Raw genomic sequence first — 25,447 nt, forward strand, 5'->3', positions numbered from 1 at the left:
AGGGGGTGATGGGTGAGCGGGACTCGGTGTAAGTTAGGACACGGGGGCAGCAGAGTTTTTGGAGGTTACAGAGATAGGGAGGGCTGGAGGGGGTTACAGAGTTAGGGAGGGGCAAGAAGGCCATGGAGGGATTTGAACACTAGGAAGGAGAATTTAAAAATCGAGGCGTTGCCGGACCGGGAGCCAGTGTCGGTCAGCGAGCACAGGGGGTGATGGGTGAGCGGGACTCGGTGCGAGTTAGGACACGGGGCAGTGAGCACAGGGGGTGATGGGTGAGCGGGACTCGGTGCGAGTTAGGACACGGGGCAGTGAGCACAGGGGGTGATGGGTGAGCGGGACTCGGTGCGGGTTAGGACACGGGGCAGGGAGTGATGGGTGAGTGGGACTCGGTGCGAGTTAGGACACGGGGCAGGGAGTGATGGGTGAGTGGGACTCGGTGCGAGTGAGTACAGGAGGTGATGGGTGAGCGGGACTCGGTGCGAGTTAGGACACGGGGTCAGTGACCACGGGGTGATGGGTGAGTGGGACTCGGTGCGAGTTAGGACACGGGGTCAGTGAGCACAGGGGGTGATGGGTGAGTGGGACTCGGTGCGAGTTAGGACACGGGGTCAGTGAGCACAGGGGGTGATGGGTGAGTGGGACTCGGTGCGAGTTAGGACACGGGTCAGTGAGCACAGGGGGTGATGGGTGAGTGGGACTGGGTGCGAGTTAGGACACGGGGCAGTGAGCACAGGGGGTGATGGGTGAGTGGGACTGGGTGTGAGTTAGGACACTGGGCAGTGAGCACAGGGGGTGATGGGTGAGTGGGACTCGGTGCGAGTTAGGACACGGGGACAGTGAGCACAGGGGGTGATGGGTGAGTGGGACTCGGTGCGAGTTAGGACACGGGGTCAGTGAGCACAGGGGGTGATGGGTGAGTGGGACTCGGTGCGAGTTAGGACACGGGTCAGTGAGCACAGGGGGTGATGGGTGAGTGGGACTGGGTGCGAGTTAGGACACGGGGCAGTGAGCACAGGGGGTGATGGGTGAGTGGGACTGGGTGTGAGTTAGTACACGGGGCAGTGAGCACAGGGGGTGATGGGTGAGTGGGACTCGGTGTAAGTTAGGACACGGGGGCAGCAGAGTTTTTGGAGGTTACAGAGATAGGGAGGGCTGGAGGGGGTTACAGAGTTAGGGAGGGGCAAGAAGGCCATGGAGGGATTTGAACACTAGGAAGGAGAATTTAAAAATCGAGGCGTTGCCGGACCGGGAGCCAGTGTCGGTCAGCGAGCACAGGGGGTGATGGGTGAGCGGGACTCGGTGCGAGTTAGGACACGGGGCAGTGAGCACAGGGGGTGATGGGTGAGCGGGACTCGGTGCGAGTTAGGACACGGGGCAGTGAGCACAGGGGGTGATGGGTGAGCGGGACTCGGTGCGGGTTAGGACACGGGGCAGGGAGTGATGGGTGAGTGGGACTCGGTGCGAGTTAGGACACGGGGCAGGGAGTGATGGGTGAGTGGGACTCGGTGCGAGTGAGTACAGGAGGTGATGGGTGAGCGGGACTCGGTGCGAGTTAGGACACGGGGTCAGTGACCACGGGGTGATGGGTGAGTGGGACTCGGTGCGAGTTAGGACACGGGGTCAGTGAGCACAGGGGGTGATGGGTGAGTGGGACTCGGTGCGAGTTAGGACACGGGGTCAGTGAGCACAGGGGGTGATGGGTGAGTGGGACTCGGTGCGAGTTAGGACACGGGTCAGTGAGCACAGGGGGTGATGGGTGTGTGGGACTGGGTGCGAGTTAGGACACGGGGCAGTGAGCACAGGGGGTGATGGGTGAGTGGGACTGGGTGTGAGTTAGGACACTGGGCAGTGAGCACAGGGGGTGATGGGTGAGTGGGACTCGGTGCGAGTTAGGACACGGGGACAGTGAGCACAGGGGGTGATGGGTGAGTGGGACTCGGTGCGAGTTAGGACACGGGGTCAGTGAGCACAGGGGGTGATGGGTGAGTGGGACTCGGTGCGAGTTAGGACACGGGTCAGTGAGCACAGGGGGTGATGGGTGAGTGGGACTGGGTGCGAGTTAGGACACGGGGCAGTGAGCACAGGGGGTGATGGGTGAGTGGGACTGGGTGTGAGTTAGTACACGGGGCAGTGAGCACAGGGGGTGATGGGTGAGTGGGACTCGGTGCGAGTTAGGACACGGGGCAGTGAGCACAGGGGGTGATGGGTGAGCGGGACTCGGTGTGAGTTAGGACACGGGTCAGTGAGCACAGGGGGTGATGGGTGAGCGGGGCTCGGTGCGAGTTAGTACACGGAGTCAGCGAGCACAGGGGGTGATGGGTGAGTGGGACTGGGTGCGAGTTAGGACACGGGGCAGTGAGCACAGGGGGTGATGGGTGAGCGGGACTCGGTGTGAGTTAGGACACGGGGCAGTGAGCACAGGGGGTGATGGGTGAACGGGGCTCGGTGCGAGTTAGTACACGGAGTCAGCGAGCACACGGGGTGATGGGTGAGCGGGACACAGTGAGAGTTAGGAGACGAGTTTTGGATGAGCTCTAGTTTACTGAGGGTGGAAGATGGGAGGCCGGCCAGGAGAGCGTTGGAATAGTCGAGTTGAGAGAGGACAGTGGCTCCAGAAGCTGCTTTCAGCAGCGCTCGGGGGCAGCGCTGTTAACAATGTCTGACGCCCCCCCCCCCTTTTCATTCCCCGCCTCAGGTGCGCCTGCGTGCCGGTTGACTTCGAGGTGGTGGATGTCCATCCTGCGCTGGACAACAAGGCCGGAATCGAGGGCGCCCTCACCGCCATCCGGAGGAACCGCGTGGCGCTGAAGGGTGAGTGTCGTCGCCGGGGGATGCGCCGAGCCAGTGTGCCGTGGGTTCAAGTCCCGCTCTTGGTTTGAGGCTGGTGCTCCCAATGCACTGACACCTGGCGGCCATCTTGTTTGCGTGACCTTGCGGTGAGCAAAATGGCCGCCACAAAATGGCTGCTGTAAAATGGCCGCCACAAAATGGCCGCTGCCTTTACCTGCTTAACAACAGTTGGCACTCAAATAATCTATTGAGGGCGTAATTACACTTTTAAGGAATGTAGCCACTTACAGGTGAGAGCAGCATATGATGGTAAATATTTCAAGGTTGTAAATATTGTTCTCGGGATGTGGGCATCGCTGGCAAGCCCGGCATTTATTGCCCATCCCTAATGGCCCCTTGAGAAGGTGGGGGTGAGCCGCCTTCTTGAACCGCTGCAGTCCGTGTGGTGAAGGTGCTCCCACAGTGCTAATAGGGAGGGAGTTCCAGGATTGTGACCCAGCGACGATGGAGGAACGGCCGATATATTTCCAAGTCGAGGGATGGTGTGTGACTGGGAGGGGAACGTGGAGGGGGTGGTGTTCCCATGGACCTGCTGCCCTTGACCTTCTAGGCGGGTAGAGGTCGCGGGTTTGGGAGGTGCTGCCGAAGAAGCCTTGGCGAGTTGCCGCGGTGCATCTTGTGGACGGTGCACACTGCAGCCACGGTCCACCACCTCTCTCAGCCGTGGCTTGGTGGGTCGCACACTCCCCTCGAGTCTCGTCGCCGAGAGCGTGCAGAAACCAAGCGCAGGCAGCGGAAGGAGCGTGCGGCAAACCAGTCCCACCCTCCCCTTCCCTCAACCACTGTCTGTCCCACCTGTGACAGGGACTGTGGCTCCCGTATTGGACTGTTCAGCCACATGAGGACTCGTGTTAAGAGTGGAAGCAAGTCTTCCTCGATCCCGAGGGGCTGTCTATGATGATGATGCTGCATGTCCCTTTACAACTGAAATGTGCAGTCGCTGTGCATTCTCAAAAGCAGAGCTCACTTGCAAATCACAGACCCCCAGGCCCATGTTCCCCAGCCACTGACTCCCTCCCTCTCCCCAACTTCTGTCTGAGGCTGAACCAGACTGTTCGCAACCTCGGTGTATCTGACCCCGAGATGAGCTTCCGGCCACATATCCCCAGCATAACTAAACCCGCCTGTTTCCCCCTCCGTAACATCGCCCGTCTCCGCCCCCTGCCTCAGCTCATCCGCTGCTGAAGCCCTCATCCGTGCCTTTGTTACCTCCAGACTTGACTATTCCGACACACTCCTGGCTGGCCTCCCACATTCTACCCGACGTAAACTCGAGGTGATCCAAAACCGTGTCCTAACTCGCACCGAGTCCCGCTCACCCATCACTCCCTGTGCTCACTGCCCCCGTGTCCTAACTCACACCGTGTCCCACTCACCCATCACCCCCTGTGCTCGCTGCCCCGTGTCCTAACTCGCACCGAGTCCCACTCACCCAACTCCCCCTGTGCTCACTGCCCCGTGTCCTACCTCGCACCAAGTCCCACTCACCCATCACCCCCTGTGCTCACTGCCCCGTGTCCTAACTCGCACAGAGTCCCGCTCACCCATCCCCCCCTGTGCTCACTGACCCGTGTCCTAACTCGCATCCAGTCCCGCTCACCCATCACCCCCTGTGCTCACTGACCCCGTGTCCTAACTCGCACCGAGTCCCGCTCACCCATCACCCGCTGTGCTCACTGCCCCGTGTCCTAACTCACACCGAGTCCCACTCACCCATCACCCCCTGTGCTCGCTGCCCCGTGTCCTAACTCGCACCGAGTCCCTCTCACCCATCACCCCCTGTGCTCACTGACCCCGTGTCCTAACTCGCACCGAGTCCCACTCACCCATCACCCGCTGTGCTCACTGCCCCGTGTCCTAACTCGCACCGAGTCCCACTCACCCATCACCCCCTGTGCTCCCTGACCTACATTGGCTCCTGGTTAAGCAACGCCTCAATTTTCAAAACTCTCATCCTTGTTTACAAGTCCCTCCATGGCCCTCGCCCCTCCCTATATCTGTAATCTCCTCCAGCCTCACAACCTCATCGAGATGTCTGTGCTCCTCGAATTCTGCCCTCTTGAGCATCCCTGATAATAATCGCTCCACCATCGGTGGCTGTGCCTTCTGTTGCCTGGGCCCCAAGCTCTGGAACCCCCTGCCTAAAGGACATAGACAGGCTCAGTGAGTGGGCAAAAATTTGTCAGATGGAGTATAATGTTGGAAAGTGTGAGGTCATGCACTTTGGCAGAAAAAAAATCAAAGAGCAAGTTATTATTGAAATGGAGAAAGATTGCAAAGTGCTGCAGTACAGCGGGACCTGGGGGTACTTGTGCATGAAACACAAAAGGTTAGTATGCAGGTACAGCAAGTGATCAGGAAGGGCCAATGGTATCTTGGCCTTTATTGCAAAGGGGATGGAGTATAAAAGCAGGGAAGTCTTGCTCCAGTTATACAGGGTATTGGTGAGGCCACACCTGGAGTACTGCGTGCAGTTTTGGTTTCCATATTTACGAAAGGATATACTTGCTTTGGAGGCAGTTCAGAGAAGGTTCACTCGGTTCATTCCGGGGATGAGGGGGTTGACTTATGAGGAAAGGTTGAGGAGATTGGGCCTCTACTCATTGGAATTCAGGTGATCTTATCGAAACGTATAAGATGATGACAAGGTGGATGCAGAGAGGATGTTTCCACTGATGGGGGAGACTAGAACTAGGGGGCATGGTCTTAGAATAAGGGGCCGCCCATTTAAAACTGAGATGAGGAGAAATTTCTTCTCAGAGGGTTGTAAATCTGTGGAATTCGCTGCCTCAGAGAGCTGTGGAAGCCGGGACATTGAATATATTTAAGACAGAGATCGACAGTTTCTTAACTGATAAGGGGATAAGGGGGCGGGCAGGGAAGTGGAGCTGAGTCCATGATCGGATCAGCCATGATCGTATTAAATGGCGGAGCAGGCTCGAGGGGCCGTATGGCCGATGCCTGCTCCTATTTTCTTATGTTCTTATAAACCTCTCCGCCTCTCTTTCCACCTTCAAGACGCTCCTGAAAACCGACCTCTTTGACCCAGCTTTTGGTCACCTGCGCGAATTTCTACTTGGGCGGCTTGGTGTCAAATTTCTATCCCGACACTCCTGCACAGCACCTTGGGATGTTTCACTATGTTAAAGGCGCTATGTAAATATAAGTTGTTGTTGTTTGTGAGTCGCTCAGGCACTGCAGACATTCGAGCTCTGGCACCGAAAGTAACATTACAATGTGTGACATACCTTTCCTGTCCTGGCTATTCGCCCATGGTTCACCTCGCAGTAAGTCAGGTAAAACAGGTTAGCAACATCTTGACTTTAAATATTCCCTTTGGATGTGAAATTTGCTTTTGTCACGTTCAAAATCTTCTCAAGATTGTTTAAAATTTATTGTGAAAACACTTTTCCCAACTGTACCTCGTCTCTAACGCAGGGAACATCGAGACCAACCACAACATGCCCCCGTCGCACAAGTCCAGCAATAACTTACTGCGGTAAGTCCATTTTATCTATAGAATAACCGATACCCGGGAGTGAGTTACAGGCTGGAATCTAATCGAGGGGTTCGGGGGTTTATATATAGAATAACCGATACCCGGGAGTGAGTTACAGGCTGGAATCTAATCGAGGGGTTCGGGGGTTTATATATAGAATAACCGATACCCGGGAGTGAGTTACAGGCTGGAATCTAATCGAGGGGTTCGGGGGGGTTTATATATAGAATAACCGATACCCGGGAGTGAGTTACAGGCTGGAATCTAATCGAGGGGTTCGGGGGGGTTTATATATACAATAACGGATACCCGGGAGTGAGTTACTGGCTGGAATCTAATCGAGGGGTTCGGGGGGGTTTATATATACAATAACGGATACCCGGGAGTGAGTTACAGGCTGGAATCTAATCGAGGGGTTCGGGGGGTTTATATATAGAATAACGGATACCCGGGAGTGAGTTACAGGCTGGAATCTAATCGAGGGGTTCGGGGGGTTTATATATAGAATAACGGATACCCGGGAGTGAGTTGCAGGCTGGGATCTAATCGAGGGGTTCGGGGGGGTTTATATATAGAATAACAGATACCTGGGAGTGAGTTACAGGCTGGGATCTAATCGAGGGGTTCGGGGGGGTTTATATATAGAATAACAGATACCCGGGAGTGAGTTACAGGCTGGGATCTAATCGAGGGGTTCGGGGGGTTTATATATAGAATAACAGATACCCGGGAGTGAGTTACAGGCTGGAATCTAATCGAGTGGCTTTGAGGTGAGGTGAGGAGGCCTGAGTTGGGAGTGTTGGAGTGATGAGTTGAGAGAGGCAGGAGCGAGGGTTTTGATCGTGCTGGATATGCCACAGTGACACTGGGAATGCGTCAATGGTGGAAATAAGTGACCCTGCCTGTGTTGCACCCACATCTTCCAGCTAGAGTATCGCACAGGCCACATGGAGATCGCTGGTTGTACTCCCAGCGCGGGTAAAGTGCATGTCCTCCCCTGAGTGACAGTGTGAGGGAGCTGGATTAACATCAGTACAGATACAGTCAGTGACACAGGGTGCTGGGGGAGAGGGGTTACTGGGTGACAGTGTGAGGGAGCTGGATTAACATCAGTACAGATACAGTCAGTAACACAGGGCGCTGGGGGAGAGGGGTTACTGAGTGACAGTGTGAGGGAGCTGGATTAACATCAGTACAGATACAGTCAGTAACACAGGGCGCTGGGGGAGAGGTTACTGAGTGACAGTGTGAGGGAGCTGGATTAACATCAGTACAGATACAGTCAGTAACACAGGGTGCTGGGGGAGAGGGGTCACTGAGTGACAGTGTGGTGGTGGAGTGCGGGGGGGGGGGGAGAAAGCCAATCCCGCCCGTTCTGTGTCCCGCTTCTGATCCTGAGCTCAGAGAGTTAACGATCACTCCTTGCTCCAACCCTCCCCCCCCCCCCCCCACAAGCAGAGCTTCTTCATCTTACTTTGCAGATCAGTGAGATTTGGCTGGCTATTTGACCGCTTGGTGCATCGCAGAAACGCCCCAAAGCCGCATTGAAACCAAGGTTTGGGAGCAGGGAGCTTGGCTATTATTGCACCTTCCCCGCGCCCCCCCCCCTCCCCAGCTCATTTCCCTCAGCAGGCAAATTAAGCCCCCCCCCCAGTCGCCAGTCAGCCCCTCGGCAAGTTATATGGGCGAGTCTGCAGCGATCGGCAGGTGTGACTCTCAGACCCCTGCCGGCTGGGGGCACTCACTCGCCGTTGGGAGGGAGGGGTGTACTCGCAATCCTGTTCCCCTCTTTCAGTTCATGTTCGTAGTTTTTGTCCGAATTCTAATCAGTTTGTGTAAGTTGTGCTAAAGCTTTTATATATATCAGGTTAGGCCTGAGCTGGAATATTGTGTCCAATTTAGGGAGGATGTGAAGGCCTTGGAGAGGGAGATTGACCAGAATGGTCCCGGGGGATGAGGGCCTTCAGTGACGGGGAGAGACTGGAGAAGCCGGGGTTGTTCTCCTCGGAGCAGAGAAGGTTGAGGGGAGATTTAATCGAGGTGTTCACAATGACGAGGGGTTTTTGATCGAGTGGATCGGGAGAAGCTGTTCCCCGGGGGGGGGCAGGAGGGTGGGTAACCAGAGGGACACAGATTGACGATAATCGGCGATGGAACCAGAGGGGGAGATGGGGGGGAGAATGTGTTTACGCAGCGAGTTGTTGTGATCGGGAACGCGCTGCCTGAAAGCTCGGTCGGAGCAGATTCAATCGTGACTTTCAAACCGGGAATTGGATAAATACTGGGAGGAGAAATGTGCCGGGGCTGTGGGGAAAGGGCAGGGGGGGGGGGGGAGTGTGGGACTGATTGGGGTCGCTCTGTCACCGAGCCGGCACAGCACGGGGCTCGAGGGGCTGAGAGGCTTCCTCCTGTGGTGTCCGATTGTGGTTCCCTGATGCGTGGTGCTGAAGATTGTGCCAGCAGCACCGAGCTGTGTGGGAGGTGGGTTTCAAGCGAACTCGTTGGTGTAGGTATGTGGGCGGACCGATGTATGGGGTCGGAGATCATCACCCCCCCTCCCCCCCCCCCCATAACAGCCGCCTGACTTGCCTCTTTGCCCCCTGTTGCCATGGTTAGGACGAGTCTGGACCTTTACGCCAACGTGATCCACTGCCAGAGCCTGCCAGGCGTGCAGACTCGGCACAAGGACATCGACATCCTCATCATCCGCGAGAACACCGAGGGAGAGTACAGCAACCTGGAGCACGAGGTGAGTAACACGGGCAGCTCACTGAGGGGGAGTGTGTGAGGGTGCGAGGGGGAGTGTGTGAGGGTGCGAGGGGGAGTGTGTGAGGGTGCGAGGGGGAGTGTGTGAGTGTGCGAGGGGAGTGTGTGAGTGTGCGAGGGGGAGTGTGTGAGTGTGCGAGGGGGAGTGTGTGAGTGTGCGAGGGGGAGTGTGTGAGGGGGAGTGTGTGAGTGTGTGAGGGGGAGTGTGTGTGAGGGGGAGTGTGTGAGGGGGAGTGTGTGAGGGGGAGTGTGTGAGGGGGAGTGTGTGAGGGGGAGTGTGTGAGGGGGAGTGTTGGAGGTGTGTGTGAGGGGAGTGTGTGAGGGGGAGTGTGTGAGGGGGAGGTGTGTGAAGTGTGCGTGCGGGGAGGGGGGGAGTGCGTGTGCGGAGGGGGGGGGAGTGCGTGTGCGGGAGGGGGGGGGAGTGCGTGTGCGGGAGGGGGGGAGTGCGTGTGCGGGAGAGGGGGGGAGTGCGTGTGCGGGAGGGGGGGGAGTGCGTGTGCGGGAGGGGGGGGAGTGCGTGTGCGGGAGAGGGGGGGAGTGCGTGTGCGGGAGGGGGGAGTGCGTGTGCGGGAGGGGGGGGAGTGCGTGTGCGGGAGGGGGGGGGGAGTGCGTGTGCGGGAGGGGGGAGTGCGTGTGCGGAGGGGGGGAGTGCGTGTGCGGAGGGGGGGGGGAGTGCGTGTGCGGAGGGGGGGAGTGCGTGTGCGGAGGGGGGGGGCGTGTGCGAGGGGGGAGTGAGTGTGCGAGGGGGGGGGGGATGGTGTGCGGGAGTGCGTGTGCGGAGGGGGGTGGGGGAGTGCGTGTGCGGAGGGGGGGTGCGTGTGCGAGGGGGGGGAGTGAGTGTGCGAGGGGGGGGGGTAGTGAGAGTGTGCGAAGGGGGGGGGGAGTGCGTGTGCGAGGGGGGGAGTGCGTGTGCGAGGGGGGGGAGTGCGTGTGCGAGGGGGGGGAGTGCGTGTGCGAGGGGGGGGAGTGCGTGTGCGAGGGGGGGAGTGCGTGTGCGAGGGGGGGGAGTGCGTGTGCGAGGGGGGGGAGTGCGTGTGCGGAGGGGGGGAGTGCGTGTGCGGAGGGGGGAGTGCGTGTGCGGAGGGGGGGGTGCGTGTGCGAGGGGGGAGGGGGGGGAGTGCGTGTGCGAGGGGGGAGTGCGTGTGCGAGGGGGGGGGGAGTGCGAGGGGGGGGGAGTGCGTGTGCGGAGGGGGGGAGTGCGTGTGCGGAGGGGGGGGTGCGTGTGCGAGGGGGGGAGTGCGTGTGCGAGGGGGGGGAGTGCGTGTGCGAGGGGGGGGAGTGCGTGTGCGAGGGGGGGGAGTGCGTGTGCGAGGGGGGGGAGTGCGTGTGCGAGGGGGGGAGTGCGTGTGCGAGGGGGGGGAGTGCGTGTGCGGAGGGGGGGAGTGCGTGTGCGGAGGGGGGGGTGCGTGTGCGAGGGGGGGAGGGGGGGAGTGCGTGTGCGAGGGGGGGAGTGCGTGTGCGAGGGGGGGGGGAGTGCGAGGGGGGGGGAGTGCGTGTGCGAGGGGGGGAGGGGGGAGTGCGTGTGCGAGGGGGGAAGTGCGTGTGCGAGGGGGGGGAGTGCGTGTGCGGAGGGGGGGAGTGCGTGTGCGGGGGGGGGTGCGTGTGCGAGGGGGGGAGTGCGTGTGCGAGGGGGGGGGTGCGTGTGCGAGGGGGGGGAGTGCGTGTGCGAGGGGGGGGAGTGCGTGTGCGAGGGGGGGAGTGCGTGTGCGAGGGGGGGAGTGCGTGTGCGAGGGGGGAGTGCGTGTGCGAGGGGGGGAGTGCGTGTGCGAGGGGGGAGTGCGTGTGCGAGGGGGGGAGTGCGTGTGCGAGGGGGGGAGTGCGTGTGCGAGGGGGGGAGTGCGTGTGCGAGGGGGGGAGTGCGTGTGCGAGGGGGGGAGTGCGTGTGCGAGGGGGGAGTGCGTGTGCGAGGGGGGGAGTGCGTGTGTCTGGGGGTGGGGAGTGCGTGTGCGAGGGGGGGAGTGCGTGTGCGAGGGGGGGGGTGAGTGCGTGTGTGAGGGGGGGGGTGAGTGCGTGTGTGAGGGGGGGGGGAGTGCGTGTGTGAGGGGGGGGTGAGTGCGTGTGTGAGGGGGGGGGGAGTGCGTGTGTGAGGGGGGGGGGGGAGTGCGTGTGTGAGGGGGGGGGGAGTGCGTGTGTGAGGGGGGGGGGGAGTGCGTGTGTGAGGGGGGGGTGAGTGCGTGTGTGAGGGGGGGGTGAGTGCGTGTGTGAGGGGGGGGTGAGTGCGTGTGTGAGGGGGGGGGAGTGCGTGTGTGAGGGGGGGGGAGTGCGTGTGTGAGGGGGGGGTGAGTGCGTGTGTGAGGGGGGGGGAGTGCGTGTGTGAGGGGGGGGGGGGAGTGCGTGTGTGAGGGGGGGGGAGTGCGTGTGTGAGGGGGGGGTGAGTGTGTGTGTGTGGGGGGGGGGAATGGGTGTGTGTGGGGGGGGGGAATGGGTGTGTGTGGGGGGGGGGTGAGTGCGTGTGTGAGGGGGGGGGGGAGTGCGTGTGTGAGGGGGGGGAAGTGTGTGTGTGGGGGGGGGAATGGGTGTGTGTGTGGGGGGGGGTGAGTGCGTGTGTGAGGAGGGGGGGGAAGTGTATGTGTGAGGGGGGGGGGTGAGTGTGTGTGTGTGGGGGGGGGAATGGGTGTGTGTGGGGGGGGGGTGAGTGCGTGTGTGAGGGGGGGGGAGTGTGTGTGGGGTTGCGTGTGCGAGGGGGGTCGGGGGGGATGCGAGTGTGTGTGTGAGGGGGGGGGTGAGTGCGTGTGTGAGGGGGGGGGGAGTGTGTGTGGGGTTGCGTGTGCGAGGGGGGTCGGGGGGGGGGGGGGATGCGAGTGTGTGTGTGCACCTCTTAAAATTTGAGCCAGACCTTCACGCACAGGGCTGTTGGCTGGAGTGCAATTGAACATTTTGAAATTGAGGTGGATCGAGTTTTGTTGGCTGAGGGTAGTGAGGGTTGTGGAGTGGCGGCGGGTTAAGACATGATCTGATTGAACAACGCGACAGGCCCAAGGGGCTGAACAGCCTCCTCCTGTTTCTCTCCGGTGTCCGGGGGGCCTATATTTATCCTCACTTTTATAAACTTGCAGCATCCGCTCGTTTGTCACGTTGGGTGTTGGTGGGATCTTTCTCTGCGTCAATTTGCGTTGCCTACGTCCCAGCAGTGACCACACGTCTGCCTGTGTTGTCCTCAGAGTGTGACGGGGGTGGTGGAGAGTCTGAAGATCATCACCAAGCACAACTCAACGCGCATCGCAGAGTATGCCTTCGAACTCGCCCGGGCCAGGGGCCGCAGCAAGATCACTGCCGTACACAAAGCCAACATCATGTAGGTAGAGTGCCGCGCTGGCGGAGGGGCAGTACTGAGGGAGCGCCGCACTGTCGGAGGGGCAGTACTGAGGGAGCGCCGCACTGTCGGAGGGGCAGTACTGAGGGAGCGCCGCACTGTCGGAGGGGCAGTACTGAGGGAGCGCCGCACTGTCGGAGGGGCAGTACTGAGGGAGCGCCGCACTGTCGGAGGGGCAGTACTGAGGGAGCGCCGCACTGTCGGAGGGGCAGTACTGAGGGAGCCCCGCACTGTCGGAGGGGCAGTACTGAGGGAGCGCCGCACTGTCGGAGGGGTAGTACTGAGGGAGCTCCGCACTGTCGGAGGGGCGGTACTGAGGGAGCGCCGCACTGTCGGAGGGGCAGTACTGAGGGAGCGCTGCACTGTCGGAGGGGCAGTACTGAGGGAGCGCTGCACTGTCGGAGGGGCAGTACTGAGGAAGTGCCGCACTGTCGGAGGGGCAGTACTGAGGGAGCGCTGCACTGTCGGAGGGGCGGAACTGAGGGAGCGCTGCACTGTCGGAGGGGCGGAACTGAGGGAGCACCGCACTGTCGGAGGGGCAGTACTGAGGGAGCGCTGCACTGTCGGAGGGGCGGAACTGAGGGAGCACCGCACTGTCGGAGGGGCAGTACTGAGGGAGCGGCACACTGTTGGAGGGGCAGTACTGAGGGAGCGCCGCACTGTCGGAGGGGCGGTACTGAGGGAGCGCCGCACTGTCGGAGGGGCAGTACTGAGGGAGCACCGCACTGTCGGAGGGGCGGTACTGAGGGTGTGCCACACTGTCGGAGGGGCAGTACTGAGGGAGTGCCGCACTGTTGGAGGGGCAGTACTGAGGGTGTGCCGCACTGTCGGAGGGGCGGTACTGAGGGAGCACTTACAGCAGACACCGTAGGACTGACCTGCGGCGTGTATCGTGGCAGCACGGGCCTGGGCTGAGCGGTGCCTCCTGTCACCATGCCGTGGATGCGGGATGAGAGGGAGGGCGGTAAGGTCGTTGCCAATCCAAAGTGGTGACTGTTTGGGTTTGCGGCATCACAGGAGCGTTATCAGGCAAAATCTGACACACAGCCACGTAAGGAGATATTCGGGACAGATGACCAAAAGCTGGGTCAAAGAGATCGGTTTTAAGGAGTGTCTTCAAGGAGGAGAGAGAGGCGGAGAGGTTTAGGCAGCGAGTTCCAGAGCTTGTAGCTGTAGTCACTGTTGTATTGTGGGAAACACAGCAGCCAATTTGTGCACAGCAAGCTCCCAAACACAGCACTGGTTTTTTTGTGTTGATTGAGGGATAAATATTGGCCCAGGACACTCTGGGATTGTAGGTTTTTCAGAGCATCTTAAAGGAGGAGAGAGAGGCAGGGAGGTTTAGGGAGGGAGTTCCAGAGCTTGGGGCCCAGGCAACAGAAGGCACGGCCACCGATGGCGGAGCGATGGAAATTGGGGGATGGGCAAGAGGCCAGAATTAGAGGAGCGCAGGGATCTCGGAGGGTTGTGGGGCTGGAGGAGGTTACAGAGATAGGGAGGGGTGTAGGGGCTGGAGGAGGTTACAGAGATAGGGAGGGGTGTAGGGGCTGGAGGAGGTTACAGAGATAGGGAGGGGTGTAGGGGCTGGAGGAGGTTACAGAGATAGGGAGGGGTGTAGGGGCTGGAGGAGGTTACAGAGATAGGGAGGGGTGTAGGGGCTGGAGGAGGTTACAGAGATAGGGAGGGGTGTAGGGGCTGGAGGAGGTTACAGAGATAGGGAGGGGATGAGGGACACAGAGGGGTTTGAACCCGAGGATGGAGAAATTTGAAATGGAGGAGTTGCTTAACAGGAGCCAATGTAGGTCAGTGAGCACAGGGGGTGATGGGTGAGCGGGACTCGGTGCGAGTTAGGACACGGGGCAGCGAGCACAGGGGGTGATGGGTGAGTGGGACTCGGTGCGAGTTAGGACACGGGGTCAGTGAGCACAGGGGGTGATGGGTGAGCGGGACTCGGTGCGAGTTAGGACACGGGGTCAGTGAGCACAGATGGTGATGGGTGAGTGGGACTCGGTGCGAGTTAAGGCACGGGGCAGTGAGCACAGGGGGTGATGGGTGAGCGGGACTCGGTGCGAGTTAGGACACGGGTCAGTGAGCACAGGGGGTGATGGGTGAGTGGGACTCGGTGCGAGTTAGGACACGGGTCAGTGAGCACAGGGGGTGATGGGTGAGCGGGACTCGGTGCGAGTTAGGACACGGGGCAGTGAGCACAGGAGGTGATGGGTGAGCGGGACTCGGTGCGAGTTAAGGCACGGGGCAGTGAGCACAGGGGGTGATGGGTGAGTGGGACTCAGTGCGAGTCAGGACACTGGGCACAGGAGGTGATGGGTGAGCTGGAGTCAGTGCGAGTTAACATTAGGACCTATAGGTATAGCTTGGCCTATACTCATTGGAGTTTAGAAGAATGAAGGGTGACCTTATTGAAACATATAAGATTCTGGGGTGGTTTGACAGGGTGGTTGCAGGGAGGATGTTTCCCCTCGTGGGGGAGACTAGAACTAGGGGACATAGTTTCAGAATAAGGGGCCGCCCATTTAAAACTGAGATGAGGAGGAATTTCTTCTCTCGGAGGGTTGTAAATCTGTGCCCCAAAGAGCTGTGGAGGCTGGGTCATTGAATAAATTTTAGGCGGAGATCGACAGATTTTTGAAGGATAGGGCAGTCGAGGTTTACGGGGAGTGGGCAGGGAAGTGGAGCTGAGTCCATGATCGGATCAGCCATGATCGTATTAAATGGCGGAGCAGGCTCGAGGGGCCGAATGGCCGACTCCTGCTCCTATTTCTTATGACCAAATACCTGGAATTCCCTCTTGCAACCTCCCCAACTCTCTCTCCTTTTATGCTGCTGATTAAATCTTGCCTTGCAAGGGATTTGAAGAGGAGCAGGGGAGCTCCGACAGAGAGACACCGCAGTGTGGAGACCCCGACCTGCGTGAGAACACCCAGCGGCAGGTCGGGGCCATCCGGGGAGCGGCGTGGGGGTGTACCACTCCGGGGAGCGGCGTAGGGGGTGTACCACTCTGGGGAGCGGCGTGGGGGTGTACCACTCCGGGGAGCGGCGTGGGGGGTGTACCACACCAGGGAGCGGCGTGGGGGGTGTACCACTCTGGGGAGCGGCGTGGGGGTGTACCACTCCGGGGAGCGGCGTGGGGGGTGTACCACTCTGGGGAGCGGCGTGGGGGTGTACCACTCTGGGGAGCGGCGTGGGGGTGTACCACTCCGGGGAGCGGCGTGGGGGGTGTACCACTCCGGGGAGCGGCGTGGGGGGTGTACCACTCTGGGGAGCGGCGTGGGGGTGTACCACTCCGGGGAGCGGCGTGGGGGGTGTACCACTCTGGGGAGCGGCGTGGGGGTGTACCACTCCGGGGAGCGGCGTGGGGGGTGTACCACACCAGGGAGCGGCGTGGGGGGTGTACCACTCCGGGGAGCGGCGTGGGGGTGTACCACTCCGGGGAGCGGCGTGGGGGGTGTACCACCCCGGGGAGCGGCGTGGGGGTGTACCACCCCGGGGAGCAGCGTGGGGGGTGTACCACCCCGGGGAGCAGCGTGGGGGTGTACCACCCCGGGGAGCGGCGTGGGGGGTGTACCACTCCGGGGAGCGGCGTGGGGGCGTACCACTCCGGGGAGCGGCGTGGGGGGGGGCGTACCACTCCGGGGAGCGGCGTGGGGGCGTACCACTCCGGGGAGCGGCGTGGGGGTGTACCACTCCAGGGAGCGGCGTCGGGGGTGTACCACTCCGGGGAGCGGCGTGGGGGGGGGCGTACCACTCCGGGGAGCGGCGTGGGGGGGGGCGTACCACTCCGGGGAGCGGCGTGCGGGGGGCGTACCACTCCGGGGAGCGGCGTGGGGGGGGGGGGGGGGGGGGTGCCACTCCGGGGAGCGGCGTGGGAGTGTACCACTCCGGGGAGCGGCGTGGGGGGGGGGGGGGGGGGGGTGCCACTCCGGGGAGCGGCGTTGGGGGTGTACCACTCCGGGGAGCGGCGTGGGGGTGTACCACTCCGGGGAGCGGCGTGGGGGTGTACCACTCCGGGGAGCGGCGTGGGGGTGTACCACTCCGGGGAGCGGCGTGGGGGTGTCCCACTCCGGGGAGCGGCGTTGGGGGTGTACCACTCCGGGGAGCGGCGTGGGGGTGTACCACTCCGGGGAGCGGCGTGGGGGTGTACCACTCCGGGGAGCGGCGCGAGCTGCTGCAGGAGGGCGACAAAGCGTGACGTCACCAAGATCCAGGTCGGTGATTGGAGCGCGGGCAGGTACAGCAGGAGCGGCCAGGTCGGGGGGCGAAGGAGCGGCGAGAGACTGTGGAGGGATGTGATCGGGGCCCAGAAGAGCCGAGGGCCCAGGGACAGCACGGGCCCAGCCCACACTGTGTGCGATATGTGGGCGCACTGGGTCCGTGCAGCAGAGCTGGTCTCCAGTAGTCCTGGTTGACCCTTGCCCCTGGACCCAGACCTCGCTCTGTCAAGCCCCGTGTGGTGGCTGGTGTACAACGGTCACCCCACGTTAAAAAGATCCACCCACAGGCATCTCCCACCCTTCAGGATGTAGTTCGGGATCTGGAATATTAGGTCCTTCATCGGAACACCTGTGAACTCATCCCTTTTTGACGTGGAAGCAAGTCACCCTCGCTTCGAGGGACCGCCTCTGATGATGATGGCTGGTAATAAGTTGCCACCCTCTTGTATTTCAGGAAACTCGCTGACGGACTTTTCCTGCAGTGCTGCAAGGAGGTAGCAGGGGGCTACCCCGACATCAAGTTCGACAGTATGATCGTGGACAACACCACAATGCAGGTAGGCGTCTTCACCCCCCCCACCCCCCCCCCGCGTGCTCCTCCTCCTCGGGGTCGGTGGGGGCTACAGTGGACCTTCCAACGGGGGTGCTGTGTCCCGCTCTGGGAATTTGGGGGGGGAGGGGGGGGGGGCGAGTGAGCACTGATTGGCTTGGAGGCTCTGAATTGCCAATGGACTGTTTTCTTGTTGGGTTTTATGCAGTATAACGGGGATAAATGTGACGTTTGGTCGGCAAAACATGAGGACAATGGCCCGAAAATTCCACTCGGAGGCCTCCCGCGGGCAATTGCCCCCCGACCGGAGAATTTTTACGAAAGTGCCTGGTGGTCTCGGAGGTGTCCTGGATCTCGTGGGGAAGCCTTCTCCTCCCGCGCCGTGAAGCGCGCTCCCTTCCCAATGCGGAAGGTGCAGTCACGTGTGACTGCTCAGCCAATCGGGTGACAGATTAGGAAAAGGGGAGCTGCAACGAGACCTGGGTGTCATGGTACATCAGTCATTGAAAGTTGGCATGCAGGTATAGCAGGCGGTGAAGAAGGCAAATGGCATGTTGGCCTTCATAGCGAGGGGATTTGAGTATAGGAGCAGGGAGGTCTTACTGCAGTTGTACAGGGCCTTGGTGAGGCCTCACCTGGAATATTGTGTACAGTTTTAGTCTCCTAATCTGAGGAAGGACGTTCTTGCTATTGAGGGAGTGCAGCGAAGGTTCACCAGACTGATTCCCGGGATGGCAGGACTGACACATGAGGAAAGACTGGATCGACTGGGCTTATATTCACTGGAGTTTAGAAGAATGAGAGGGGATCTCATAGAAACATATAAAATTCTGACGGGACTGGACAGGTTAGATGCAGGAAGAATGTTCCCGATGTTGGGGAAGTCCAGAACCAGGGGTCACAGTCTAAGGATAAGGGGCAGGCCATTTAGGACCGAGATGAGGAGAAACTTCTTCACCCAGAGAATTGTGAACCTGTGGAATTCTCTACCACAGAAAGTTGTTGAAGCCAGTTTGTTAGATATATTGAAAAGGGAGTTAGATGTGGCCCTTACGGCTAAAGGGATCAAGGGGTATGGAGAGAAAGCAGGAATGGGGTACTGAGGTGAATGATCAGCCATGATCTTATTGAATGGTGGTGCAGGCTCGAAGGGCCGAATGGCCTACTCCTGCACCTAGTTTCTATGTTTCTATGTGTCTATGTATTTCACAGGTTCCCATTAATAGCGCTGAGGCTCACGTATCTACCCGTTCTCCGTGCTATTAATGGGAACAAAACCAAACACACACTAATAAAAAAACAGACCACACATATTTAAAATTAATTGAAATCAAAGTTATTATGTCTTATAAAAATAAAATATTTCCCCGATTTAAAAAAAAAAAAAAAATTATGGTTAAAAATAAACTTACCGTAGTGGGGGGAGGGTTTATAAACAATAAAATATTTTCATAGCTTTATTTTAATATGTTTCAGTGTGCTTTAAAACACTTGCGCCTGTAACAGTGGGCTCTGTGCCAGCTTTTTCAGGCACAAGATTTTTGAGGACGTTTGCGTAAATCCCGCAATCGTGCCCAAGCAAATGCCCTCGCTCCCAAGATGTGCAGGATCTGTCGAGCTCCGGCTTGACAGATCGGAAAAGCTGGTTTCCAGTGCGTGCGCATTATGGGCGGAAAACCGGCTTTTCCGATGCATTCCCGGGTCCGTAGAAACTTCATACGGGCCCCGGGGACATCGGAAATTCTGCCCCAATGTTTTATTGAAATGGCGATGGCTTGGGAAGTGTGGATATACAGAGGGACCTGGGTGTCCTTGTACAGAGGGACCTGGGTGTCCTTGTACACCAGTCATTGACAACAAACATGCCGGTGCAGCAAGCAGTTAGGAAGGCCAATGGTATGTTGGCCTTCATTGCGAGAGGGTTTGAGTACAGGAGCATGGAGGTCTTACTCCAGTTATACAGGGCCCTGGTGAGACCGCACCTGGAGTATTGTGAGCAGTTTTGGTCTCCTTAGGAAGGAAATACTTGCCATAGAGGGAGTGCAGCGAAGGTTCACCAGACTGATTCCTGGGAGGGCAGGACTGTCGTATGAGGAGAGATTGGGTCGACTGGGCCTGTATTCACTGGAGTTTAGAAGAATGAGAGGGGATCTCATCGAAAGGTATAAAATTCTGACGGGGTTGGACAGACTGGATGCGGGGAGGATGTTTCCCCGGGGCTGGGAAGTCTAGAACAAGGGGTCACAGTCTCAGGATACAGGGCAGGAAATTTAGGAGCGAGATGAGGAGAAATGTTTTCACTCCGAGGGAGGTGAACCTGTGGAATTCTCTATCACAGAAGGCTGTGGAGGCCAAGTCACTGAATATATTTAAGAGGGAGATGGATCGATTTCTAGACACAAAAGGCATCAAGGGGTATGGGGAGAAAGCGGGAATATGGTGTTGGGATAGAGGATCATATTGAATGGTGCAGGCTCGAGGGGCCGAATGGCCGACTCCTGCTCCTATTGTCTATGTTTTCATCTTGTTGCTTGAAACGTCAGATTATTTGCTCACTCGTACGACACAAAACCTGCATGAGAGCTCCTCAGACACACACTTCACAACACCAGTGTGTACTAGCGCCTTTTATAACACACATGATCCAATTTCAGTGTAGGCTGCTAAAGCTGTGTTATACTTGTACTTCTCATACTAACGTTTACCTTTGTTCACTGCATTTAACAACAACAACCTGTATTTACGTAGCACCTTTATCGTAGCGAAACGTCCCAAGGCGCTTCACAGGAGTATTACGTGCTAAACATCTGACCCGAGGCACATAAGTAGAAATTAGCGCAGGTGATCAAAAGCTGGGTCACAGAGGTCGGTTTTAAGGAGCGTCTTGAAGGAGGAGAGAGAGGCGGAGAGGTTTAGGGAGGGAGTTCCAGAGCTTGGGGCCCAGGCAACAGAAGGCACGGCCACCGATGGTGGAGCGATTATAATCAGGGATGGTCAGGAGGACAGAGTTAGAGGAGTGCAGACATCTCGGGGGGGGGGGGGGGTTGTGGGGCTGGAGGAGGTTACAGAGATAGGGAGGGGTGTAGGGGCTGGAGGAGGTTACAGAGATAGGGAGGGGTGTAGGGGCTGGAGGGGGTTACAGAGATAGGGAGGGGTGTAGGGGCTGGAGGAGGTTACAGAGATAGGGAGGGGTGTAGGGGCTGGAGGAGGTTACATAGATAGGGAGGGATGTAGGTACTGGAGGAGGTTACAGAGATAGGGAGGGGTGTAGGGGCTGGAGGTGGTTACAGAGATGGGGAGGGGTGTAGGGGCTGGAGGAGGTTACAGAAATAGGGAGGAGTGCAGGGGCTGGAGGGGGTTACAGAGATAGGGAAGGGTGTAGGAGCTGGAGGGATTTGTAAACGAGGATGAGAATTTTGAAATCGAGGCATTGCTTAACTGGAAGCCAATATAGGTCAGCGAGCACAGGGGGTGATGGGTGAGCGGGACTCGGTGTGAGTTAGGACACGGGGCAGTGAGCACAGGGGGTGATGGGTGAGTGGGACTTGGTGTGAGTTGGGACAGGGGGTGATGGGTGAGTGGGACTCGGTGCGAGTTAGGACACGGGGCAGTGAGCACAGGGGGTGATGGGTGAGTGGGACTCGGTGCGAGTTAGGACACGGGGCAGTGAGCACAGGGGGTGATGGGTGAGTGGGACTAGGTGCGAGTTAGGACACGGGGCAGTGAGCACAGGGGGTGATGGGTGAGTGGGACTCGGTGCGAGTTAGGACACGGGGCAGTGAGCACAGAGGGTGATGGGTGAGTGGGACTGGGTGCGAGTTAGGACACGGGGGCAGTGAGCACAGGGGGTGATGGGTGAGTGGGACTCGGTGCGAGTTAGGACACGGGGCAGTGAGCACAGGGGGTGATGGGTGAGCGGGACTCGGTGCGAGTTAGGACACGGGGCAGTGAGGACAGGGGGTGATGGGTGAGCGGGACTCGGTGTGAGTTAGGACACGGGGCAGTGAGCACAGAGGGTGATGGGTGAGTGGGACTCGGTGCGAGTTAGGACACGGGGCAGTGAGCACAGAGGGTGATGGGTGAGTGGGACTCGGTGCGAGTTAGGACACGGGGCAGTGAGCACAGAGGGTGATGGGTGAGTGGGACTGGGTGCGAGTTAGGACACTGGGACAGTGAGCACAGGGGGTGATGGGTGAGTGGGACTGGGTGCGAGTTAGGACACGGGGCAGTGAGCACAGCGGGTGATGGGTGAGTGGGACTCGGTGTGAGTTAGGACACGGGGCAGTGAGCACAGGGGGCGATGGGTGAGTGGGACTCGGTGCGAGTTAGGACACGGGGGCATTGAGCACAGGGGGCGATGGGTGAGTGGGACTCGGTGCGAGTTAGGACACGGGGCAGTGAGCACAGAGGGTGATGGGTGAGTGGGACTGGGTGCGAGTTAGGACACGGGGGCATTGAGCACAGGGGTGATGGGTGAGTGGGACTCGGTGCGAGTTAGGACACGGGGCAGTGAGCACAGTGGGTGATGGGTGAGTGGGACTCGGTGCGAGTTAGGAAACGGGGCAGTGAGCACAGGAGGTGATGGGTGAGTGGGACTCGGTGCGAGTTAGGACACGGGGCAGCCGAGATTTGGTAGAATGTGGGAGGCCGGCCAGGAGTGTGTTGGAATAGTCAGGTCTGGAGGTAACAAAGACACGGATGAGGGATTCAGCAGCGGATGAACTGAGGCAGGGGGGGGCGGAGACGGGCGATGTTACGGACGGTGGAAATAAGCGGTCTTAGTTATGCTGGGGAAATGTGGCCGGAAGCTCATTTCAGGGTCAAATGCCTACCTCAATAAATCATTCTACATCAAAGGTACATACAAATTCTAACAGAACGACATGGTAAACTAAGCAACCAGCTTGTCAACCCTCCCGAAGTTGCTTTATTGCCGCAATCAACTCTTGCCATGCATTTTATTAGTGTAACACAGATGGTCAAATTGACGCAATCTAATCTGGCTGAATGACTCTCATATGAAGTACTATAAAGACACAGGTGATCAGACGGACACATTTCAATGGCTAAATCGTCACAGGGGGTCCCTCGAAAGAGGATGGCTTGCTTTGTGGCTCCGTGTCGTCTAAGCAGCCTGTTTCGATCCAAACTTCCAGACTTCAATCTTCCAACCTTTGGCCCTTTCGATACCTCCGGACTGCACCGAAGCAAAGCCTTTCAACAATGTGGGATTGTGCTCCCACACAGGCGGGAGGGAGAGGGGGGGGGGGAGGTTAACCCAGCGCACGGTGTGTGGGGGGAGGGAGCGAGGGTCCCGATCGCCGCAGCGGACCCCACGGGATCTCCTCGGGCGACGCGGCCGCGAAGTTTGCCGCCTGTCGCTGCGCGCTTGCCGATAACTCTGACCTTTCTGCCCCTCGCCTACCTCCGAAGCTGGTGTCCAGGCCACAGCAGTTCGACGTGATGGTGATGCCCAACCTGTACGGCAACGTGGTGAGCAATGTCTGCGCCGGGCTGGTCGGGGGTCCCGGGCTCGCGCCCGGCGCCAACTATGGCAAGGACTACGCCGTCTTTGAAACGGTGAGTGTCCGACGGGGGGTACTGAGGGAGTGCCGCACTGTCGGAGGGGCGGTACTGAGGGAGCGCCGCGCTGTCGGAGGGGCGGTACTGAGGGAGCGCCGCACTGTCGGAGGGGCGGTACTGAGGGAGCGCCGCACTGTCGGAGGGGCGGTACTGAGGGAGCGCCGCACTGTCGGAGGGGCAGTACTAAGGGAGCACCGCACTGTCGGAGGGGCAGTACTGAGGGAGCGCCGCACTGTCGGAGGGGCAGTACTGAGGGAGCGCCGCGCTGTCGGAGGGGCAGTACTAAGGGAGCACCGCACTGTCGGAGGGGCGGTACTGAGGGAGCGCCGCACTGTCGGAGGGGCGGTACTGAGGGAGCGCCGCACTGTCGGAGGGGCGGTACTGAGGGAGTGCCGCACTGTTGGAGGGGCGGTACTGAGGGAGCGCCGCACTGTCGGAGGGGCAGTACTGAGGAAGTGCCGCACTGTCGGAGGGGCGGTACTGAGGGAGCGCCGCACTGTCGGAGAGGCAGTACTAAGGGAGCACCGCACTGTCGGAGGGGCAGTACTGAGGGAGCGCCGCACTGTCGGAGGGGCAGTACTGAGGGAGCGCCGCACTGTCGGAGGGGCAGTACTAAGGGAGCGCCGCACTGTCGGAGGGACGGTACTGAGGGAGCGCCACACTGTCGGAGGGGCAGTACTGAGGGAGTGTCGAAGGGGCGGTACTGAGGGAGCGCCGCACTGTCGGAGGGGCAGTACTAAGGGAGCGCCGCACTGTCGGAGGGGCAGTACTGAGGGAGCGCCGCACTGTCGGAGGGGCGGTACTGAGGGAGCGCCGCACTGTCGGAGGGGCAGTACTAAGGGAGCGCCGCACTGTCGGAGGGGCAGTACTGAGGGAGCGCCACACTGTCGGAGGGACGGTACTGAGGGAGCGCCGCACTGTCGGAGGGGCGGTACTGAGGGAGCGCCGCACTGCACTGTCGGAGGGGCGGTACTGAGGGAGCCCCGCACTGTCGGAGGTGCTGTCTTTTTGGATGAGACGTTAAACCCGAGGCCCCGTCTGCTCTCTCAGGTGGACGGAAAAGATCCCATGGCGTCTATTGGAAGAAGCGCAGGATGGGGGGGGTGGGGTGGGGTGGGAGCAGTTCTCCCTGGTGTCCTGGGGCCAATATTTATAACTCAAATAAAATCACTTTACCAAAAAGAAGTCTGTTCATTCCTCTCAGTGCTGCTTGTGGGATCTTGCTGTGTGCACACGTGTCAAATCTTCGAAAGGAACACACTGAATGTGTCCAAGCGTCTCTCGCTGTGCTTCCTTTGCGTTGCGCCGTGAGCGTCCCAAGAGGATGTGTGTCTTCGAAGAGGGACCAACCTGCTGCTGATTATGGGATCTTTCTGCTCCCCCACAGGGCACAAGGAACACTGGGAAAAGCATCGCTAACAAGAACATTGCAAATCCGACCGCCATGCTGCTGGCCAGTTGTCTGATGCTCGACCACCTCAAGTAGGGAGACTACCGGGGGTTTATATATCGAATAACGGATACCCGGGAGTGAGTTACAGGCTGGGATCTAATCGAGGGGTTCGGGGGTTTATATATCGAATAACGGATACCCGGGAGTGAGTTACAGGCTGGAATCTAATCGAGGGGTTCGGGGGTTTATATATATAATAACCGATACCCGGGAATGAGTTACAGGCTGGAATCTAATCGAGGGGTTCGGGGGGTTTATATATCGAATAACAGATACCCGGGAATGAGTTACAGGCTGGAATCTAATCGAGGGGTTTATATATCGAATAACAGATACCCGGGAGTGAGTTACAGGCTGGAATCTAATCGGGGGGTTTATATATAGAATAACAGATACCCGGGAGTGAGTTACAGGCTGGAATCTAATCGGGGGGTTTATATATCGAATAACAGATACCCGGGAGTGAGTTACAGGCTGGAATCTAATCGAGGGGTTCGGGGGTTTATATATCGAATAACACATACCCGGGAGTGAGTTACAGACTGGAATCTAATCGAGGAGTTCGGGGGATTTATATATAGAATAACCGATACCCGGGAGTGAGTTACAGGCTGGAATCTAATCGAGGGGTTCGGGGGATTTATATATAGAATAACCGATACCCGGGAGTGAGTTACAGGCTGGAATCTAATCGAGGGGTTCGGGGGGTTTATATATCGAATAACCGATACCCGGGAGTGAGTTACAGGCTGGAATCTAATCGAGGGCTTCGGGGGGTTTATATAAAGAATAACGGATACCCGGGAGTGAGTTACAGGCTGGAATCTAATCGAGGGGTTCGGGGGGTTTATATATAGAATAACAGATACCCGGGAGTGAGTTACAGGCTGGAATCGAATCGAGGGTTTGGGGGGGGGGTTTATATATAGAATAACGGATACCCGGGAGTGAGTTACAGGCTGGAATCTAATCGAGGGGTTCAGGCGGTTTATATATAGAATAACGGATACGCGGGAGTGAGTTACAGGCTGGGATCTAACCGAGAGGTTCAGGGGGTTTATATATAGAATAACAGATACCCGGGAGTGAGTTACAGGCTGGAATCTAATCGAGGGGTTCGAGGGTTTATATATAGAACAACGGATACCCGGGAGTGAGTTACAGGCTGGAATCTAATCGAGGGGTTCGGGGGGTTTATACATAG

General features: G+C 59.0%; 1 protein-coding gene across 2 annotated transcripts in view; it reads left to right on the forward strand.

Moving 5' to 3' along the window:
- Positions 1 to 25,447, forward strand: part of idh3g (isocitrate dehydrogenase (NAD(+)) 3 non-catalytic subunit gamma) — an 82,915-nt gene that overhangs the window by 15,633 nt on the left and 41,835 nt on the right. For both annotated transcript variants that reach the window (XM_070868997.1, XM_070868998.1), the window contains 7 exons: positions 2,696 to 2,811; positions 6,289 to 6,349; positions 8,966 to 9,098; positions 12,277 to 12,410; positions 17,112 to 17,214; positions 22,641 to 22,787; positions 24,178 to 24,272. In XM_070868997.1, coding sequence (XP_070725098.1) covers positions 2,696 to 2,811; positions 6,289 to 6,349; positions 8,966 to 9,098; positions 12,277 to 12,410; positions 17,112 to 17,214; positions 22,641 to 22,787; positions 24,178 to 24,272 — 789 coding nt within the window. The remainder of the gene's footprint in view (positions 1 to 2,695; positions 2,812 to 6,288; positions 6,350 to 8,965; positions 9,099 to 12,276; positions 12,411 to 17,111; positions 17,215 to 22,640; positions 22,788 to 24,177; positions 24,273 to 25,447) is intronic.

Source organism: Pristiophorus japonicus, chromosome 32 (genome assembly GCF_044704955.1).
Source record: "Pristiophorus japonicus isolate sPriJap1 chromosome 32, sPriJap1.hap1, whole genome shotgun sequence".
NCBI lineage: Eukaryota > Metazoa > Chordata > Chondrichthyes > Pristiophoridae > Pristiophorus > Pristiophorus japonicus.